This window comes from Rutidosis leptorrhynchoides, chromosome 11 (assembly GCF_046630445.1).
Source record: "Rutidosis leptorrhynchoides isolate AG116_Rl617_1_P2 chromosome 11, CSIRO_AGI_Rlap_v1, whole genome shotgun sequence".
NCBI lineage: Eukaryota > Viridiplantae > Streptophyta > Magnoliopsida > Asterales > Asteraceae > Rutidosis > Rutidosis leptorrhynchoides.
In genome coordinates this window covers 197,678,223-197,685,136 of record NC_092343.1, presented here as the reverse complement: position 1 = coordinate 197,685,136, position 6,914 = coordinate 197,678,223, and the positions used below count along the sequence as shown (strand labels likewise).

Below are 6,914 nucleotides of genomic sequence, written 5' to 3'. Positions count from 1 at the left end.
CATTCAAACTTTAATACATTTGAAACTATATTTTGTAACGACCTAAGGGTCACATACATTTATTCATGCTTGCTATTCGTAGAAGCATACTGTTGGTGTAAAACAATTGACGTCGGTTATGACGTCATCTTTTTATCGTGAATGCAACTTCTTTTATTACAGCATATAGTACTTAACCTTGTAATGATCCTGTTGTTGATGATTCGTACACGATGGTTTTGTACGGGGCATCACATATTGTATTAACTACCACAGTGAGATGATTTTGTCATTGCACTACGCATTAGCTACCGTTGGTGAGTTGTTTGAAAGGTTCCGATGTTCTTCATATATGATTTTACAGCAGGAATAGACCTGCACAGATTGTTTTCTAATTATGAGTATCTTGTGGTCTATTATATTATTGAAAATGATTGATTATGAAAAACTAATTAACTCACCAGCCTTTTGGTTGACACTTGAAAGCATGTTTATTCTCAGGTATTAAAGAAATCTTCCGCTGTGCATTTGCTCATTTTAGAGATATTACTTGGAATCATACATGACATATTTCAAAAGACGTTGCATTCGAGTTATTGAGTTCATCAGGATTATTATTAAGTCAATTATAGTTGTATATATTATGAAGTGGTAAGCATGCCGTCAACTTTCGATGTAATGAAACTTGGTCTTTTAAAAATGAATGCAATGTTTGTAAAATGTATCATATAGAGGTCAAGTACCTCGCGATGTAACCAAATGTAATGTATTCGTCCAGATGGATTATGACGGGTCATTAGATAGAGAGTCTGCATATTTATGATGACAGCTTTTGTTAAACATTAACTTGCATTCTATTTTGATACATTAAATTGTTGGTATTTGTTGAGTTTGTTTTTGTCAACTTTTGGTTAAGTATTTATGTATGGTTTTTCTAAACTTACATATTTTGGTAGGTTTCTTTTATAGAAAATCATTTTTAAATAAAGAATTCAAGGTTATTTATTAAATTCATTTAGACTTATGATCAAGCTGTGAGACGAAGATAACGATGGCCGTCAAGTGTACTTTGACGGGTCGTTAAATTGTGAATTTCAAATTTAGGTCAGTTATTAATACCCGACTTTGAACATCCGTTTTGCCCTCTATACTTAATCAACTGACGTGTGGTCAGCGACCAAGGCTCCGTTTGTGAGTCCCCTTGCCACTATCCGAAGCTCGGACCTTAACTCAATGTCTTTTGACCGTGAACTCGGTTAAATGGTTAATGGGTCAGAATTTTCAGCATGTCGCAAAGAAAACGTAGAAAAGTTTCTTTAGACGTATCTCCTAAACCGTACATCGAACGTTGATGAGTCTTAAACCAAATGTTATCTACAGATCCTAAAATTTCTGAATATAAATTTTTCAGAAGTCTCAGGTGTCAGACTCGAAAAAGTCGAATTTGTGTTCCGATAGAACCATAAACGCATGGTGATTATCAAGGTTCTATTCCTTGATGCATTTAAGCAGCAAGTGTGCAACTCTTTGACGTTTTTGCACCATTCTGGTCAAAGTTCATACCTTTGACACTCCATTAATTAACAATAAAAATCAAATCAAATATTTATATGTTTTAAATATTTTAGTAAACTTAGATTATTTTTCTTTAATTACAAAGTTGTAATAAAGCTTCAATCTTTTCGTGATTTAATTCACCGAGAGTAATAAACACGTCATACGTAATAATCCACCGATAACCCAACATTTCTACAAAAATAAAATAAACAAATAAACACGTCAGACGTACTAATCCTACCTATATAAGCCTATAACCCCACATTTCTAAATTCAATATAAAAAAATAAATTAATAAAATAGTTCAAGAGGACAGAATAGTCATTTCACTTCACAATTTGCATGATGATGATATGAACGCGTCCCCTGCGACACCCCTTCCCTTAATAAGCCTCTCCCTTCCTTCCATTTCTTTCTTCATACCGAACTAAAATCATAATCACAATCAGTCGCCGGAAAATCACAATCAGTCACCGGAAACCTCTTTTATCATTCAATTTCACTTGAATTTTCATATTTTCGAATTTTTTTCATTTACAGATGGCGCAACGAACAGAAAAGGAAGAAACGGAATTCAAAACCGTACCGGAAATCATAACGCTCTGCATCAACAACTGCGGCGTTGTAGGTAATCCATCAACGAATAATATGTGTCAAAAATGCTTTAACGCAACTACAACGTCGAGCTCAATGACGTCATCGCAACATACGCGTAGATCTGGATCGTTGAGGTCTCCGACGAGGTCAACGCCGGACGTAACCGTTGATCTGATTGTAGATCGGACGGTTGTGACGGTTGATGAAGAATTGACGACGGCGAAATCGAAGGTTGTTAGTCGGTGCTCTGGTTGCCGGAAACGTGTAGGGTTGACCGGATTCCGGTGCCGGTGCGGTGATTTGTTTTGCGCTGAACATCGGTACTCCGATCGTCATGATTGTAGCTATGATTATAAATCTGCTGGCCGTGAAGTGATTGCAAGGGAGAATCCGGTTGTTAAAGCGGCAAAAATAGTTAGGATTTAAATTAAAATTAAAATTAAAAAGTTGTTCGATTATATTTTATATTTTATATCTATATAATATGATGCGAAATTTGGGTTTTCTGATGAAGAAGTTTGTAGAAATTTTTATTGAATTGAATTAAATTACTCCGTTTGAATTATTCTGGTTGTTTATAATTGTTATTACTCTGTTATTATCAATTTTATTTTTATTTATATTTAATATTATAAATTTAATATAATTAATAATTAGTTTAGTTTATGCTCCGTAATTATTAAAGAAATGAATTATTCTTTACTCTAATTTAGTTATTTTTAATTTTAAGATTGAAAATGTTTTTCATTGAGATCGTGGTTAAGGTTTGGTGTCTGGAAGTTTGTGAGACTAGGTTCATAGGGGTGTAGGTAGGTTAGCACTTTGAAACGGACCCTGGTTAGCACACAGGTTTTATAATTCAGCTCACGGTAGGGTGTCCTTGTTTTTGGTGGGGACTAGATTGTACCTGTACTCTGACTCATCTTTTGTCTTTAATTTTCTTTTTTCTTTTTTATTTTTTATTTTTTATTTTTATAATTTACAGGTTAGAACAGCGTGACTGTAGTACTTTGTAAAACTTTGTGATAAAACTTTTTGATAAAACTTTGTGAGTAAAGTGGCGGTTTCAGATTATAACTTAATTAGGTTCTGAATTTTTTTTAATACAGTACTAATTATATTTGTTTTAGTGGTAGTTTACTTTAACAAAATTAAAAATTCGTAAAATATATGGGATCCGAGTAGTTAAATATAGTGGTTTTCTATATAATTTACAAAAAAAACTATAAATTTAAAAAATATATGAGATCCTTAAGTTGTATTTAGTGGTGTTCCATACAATTTGAGTGGTATTTTCTACTAAATTTTTTTAAACTAGTGGTGTCATATGATCTCATTGACTTCTTAATAGATTCGCCAATGATAATGACTACTCCATCCGTCTTAACTTACTAGTAATTTTTTTTAACTTAATAGTAATTTTTTATTTTAAGATTTTTCAAATTATTAATTTACTTCTATCCATAAATATATAAAAATAATAAGGTAAAGTTTACTATAAAAAAAGGGTGAAATTGACCCTCTAGTAGGTAAAGTTTAATATAACTTTACCTTATTTATGTAAAATAAAAATGTAGGGAAAAATAAAGATAAAACTGTAAAATGACTAAAAAGTATAATGTGATAATGACATATATTAAACTGTGTACCTTTTGTCTGGACTATTAATTGGGACGAAGGGAGTTAAATTTATTATACAACGGAAAACTCGTTCTTAATGTTGTGCTATCACCAATAAGTCAATCATTTTGATATGTAATAATGTCACCCCAAACAAATGAACCATAAATGGACGAAATCTATACATCCAATGTTGTGAGTTTGGTGTTTTTGAAGTTTAAAAGTGTTGATTTTGTTGATATATAAACCTCAATTTGATGTATTTGAAATGTAGTTGTGTTATTTATGATATGTTTATTAAATTTAAGATAATTGTACTATAAATAACATTGAAAGATGATCATATCAACATACGATTTCAGTCAATAACGTTGGAGCTATAAGTAATTGAAAACCGGTCTTCCCAATGCCGGTTTCAGAAATAGTAAAAAATCGGCTTTGGGAAGGCCGGTTTCTATACAGTCAGCACTTTCAGTCCAGGGTAACCAGTGAACTGCCACATAGGCAAAATCGGCCTTAAGAAAGACGGTTTCTGGTGACATGGACAAAACCAACCTTGCTATAGTAGTTCTGAATAACCACGCAGGCTTGCCTGAGTGGTCATCGAGTTGCCCAATGAAGCACACCATCCGGGTTCAATTCCTGGCTATGCCAAATTGTTCAAAAAGTGAGTGTGACTAGAGGGTACGCACAATGCGCAATTCATCCGGTACCAGGTCTCGCGCTCCGGGGGCTTGATTACCCGATGTTTTACCTTCTATGGGGGAGCCAATGTGTTCGTTCATAGGAAGGTTTCCTCGCTTACCAAAAAAAAAAAAAAAAAGTTGCTTTGAAATTTTTTTTTTATTTTTTTATTTTTTGTAATTGTAAATACTAGAACTATAAAGATGATAGGAAAAAAACTACTTCAAAAAAAATCTTAAGTCATAAATTATAATTCAATTTGTAGAATGACATGGCATACAAAAGATGCTTTCTTGAAAAGTAGATAGAAACATGCTTGTAATCTTCATGCTTGTAATCTTCTGGAGTTAATGTGTTCGCTCATTTTTTTAGCAAAGATTTCATTGCCATATGTTGAAGAAATGAGCTCAAAAAGCAACGGAAACTGTAATGCTACGGAGGAAGCAATTGGCCCCTTCGTTAATATAGCTACGTGATATATGATCCGTACCCTTTCCTAGCGGAACATAACATACAATGCCACACTTAAGGATAACATCAAGAATGTTACGGATAAAAATAACATCACAAGACCATTTATTAATCTCTTTGGTAACCGGTATTGAAAGTCCTCAACACGGTAACGAGCAGTGACCTTAGAATGTATCGAAACAACAACAAAGTAGTGGTGGATACAAACAATGAGATAGCGTTTAAGACTACAAATATGATAAATGTAAATTGGTAATTTGATCTATCTATTGTTCTCCACGATTACGTACATTTATACACCATATATGAGATAATTTAGGAAAAGATTATCCCTAATTACGTACATTTATACACCATATATGAGATAATTTAGGAAAAGATTATCCCTTGCTGACTATTACTTATTCTGTCATTTACAAATCATATCTCTACACATAATTAAGAGATATGCACAATATTACATATCATATAGACTACGTCTAATAGGGTCCCGCAGTCGAATTGGGATGTTGACGGACGTTGAGACTGGAGCGAAAATCATCAAATAGAATTCTCGGAGTCCTTTAGTGAAAATATCCGCAATTTAATAGCGTGAGGGAACGTGGAGAATGCGGACTTGACCCCGCACAACTTTTTCCCGAACAAAGTGTATGTGTAGCTCAATGTGCTTTGTTCGTTGATGCTAGACGGATTACTGGAAAGATAGATGGTACTTACGTTGTTACAATACACTACCGTGGATTATTAACTGGATGATGTAACTCTTATAAATAATTTTGTAACCAACATTATTCTGATACGACGTTAGCTAGTCCTCTATATTCGGCCTCGTTGCTTGAACGTGAAATGGCAGGTTGACATTTTGAGGATCACGATATTAAGTTGTCTCCTAGATATAAACAATAACCGGAAATGGATCTTCGTGTGTCATGGTATCCCGCCCAATCTGCATCGGTATAAGATAGAAGATAGTTAATAGATGTTTTTTTTTTTCATGTGGAGACCCAAGTTAATCGTGCCTTTAATATATCTCAGTATGCACTTTAGGGCGGCCATGTGAGCCTCTTTAGGTGAGTGAATATTGTGGCAGATTTGTTGTACTGAGTAGGAATTATTATGCCTCGTGAACGTTAGGTATTGTAATGCGTCGGCCAAACTTCGAAAAAATGAAGGATTAGAGTATGCATTCCCTTCCTCTTGACTGATTTTAGCTTTTGTATCGACTGAAGTAGCAGATGGTCGACACTCACTCAAACCTGGACGTTCCAATATTTCATTTGCATACTTGGTTTGATTTAAGAAAAGACCTGACCGTGTTCGATATACGGATATTCCCAAGAAATAACTGAGTGTCCCGAGATCCTTCATTGCAAATTCACTAGCTAAATGATGCATGATATTATTTCGGAGAACCTGTGAAGATGACATAAGAATTATATCATCGACATAGAGAAGTATATATGCAACATCTTTGCCTTTCTTGTACACAAATAAAGAGTTATCACAAAGGTTGTGTTTAAAACCAATTGTGGACACAAATGTTGCAAATCGTTGGTACCAAGCCCATGGTTCTTGTTTTGGGCCATATAAAGATTTGTTGAGACGACATTTGTAGTCGGGATAGGTAGGGTCCCAGAATTCCATAGGTTGATACTTGTAGACTGTTTCTTGTAAGTTGCCATGTAAAAATGCATCTTAACGTCTAAATCATGTATCAACCAATCGTGTGCAAGTGCTAGAGTTAGAACCATTCGAATAGTCGCCGGTTTTACAACCGGGCTAAGTTTCTCGCTGCAATCAATTCCCACTTGTTGTCTCCTGCCGTTACCTACCAAACTAGCTTTATAACGCTAAAAAAACCATCAGAATTAAATTTATGCTTAAATATCCAAAACGTATCACATGCATGTTAGGGTCACGAGGTATGAGATCCCAAGTCTTATTACCAATAAGCGCGTTGAATTCATCGATCATGGCAAGCTTCCAGTTTTGTTCTTGGAGGGCTT

At 34.3% G+C, this 6,914-nt stretch overlaps 1 protein-coding gene across 1 annotated transcript; it reads left to right on the top strand.

Moving 5' to 3' along the window:
* Positions 1 to 1,979: 1,979 nt before the first annotated feature.
* On the top strand, positions 1,980 to 2,698 carry LOC139877014 (zinc finger A20 and AN1 domain-containing stress-associated protein 5-like). Its single transcript, XM_071864421.1, has one exon. The coding sequence runs from the start codon at positions 2,077 to 2,079 to the stop codon at positions 2,557 to 2,559; it is 483 nt and encodes a 160-aa protein (XP_071720522.1). The 5' UTR covers positions 1,980 to 2,076; the 3' UTR covers positions 2,560 to 2,698.
* Positions 2,699 to 6,914: the final 4,216 nt, after the last annotated feature.

Coding starts and splice junctions, on each gene's coding strand:
- LOC139877014 (XM_071864421.1), top strand. CDS start 2,077: ATGGCGCAACGAACAGAAAAGGAAGAAACGGAATTCAAAACCGTACCG.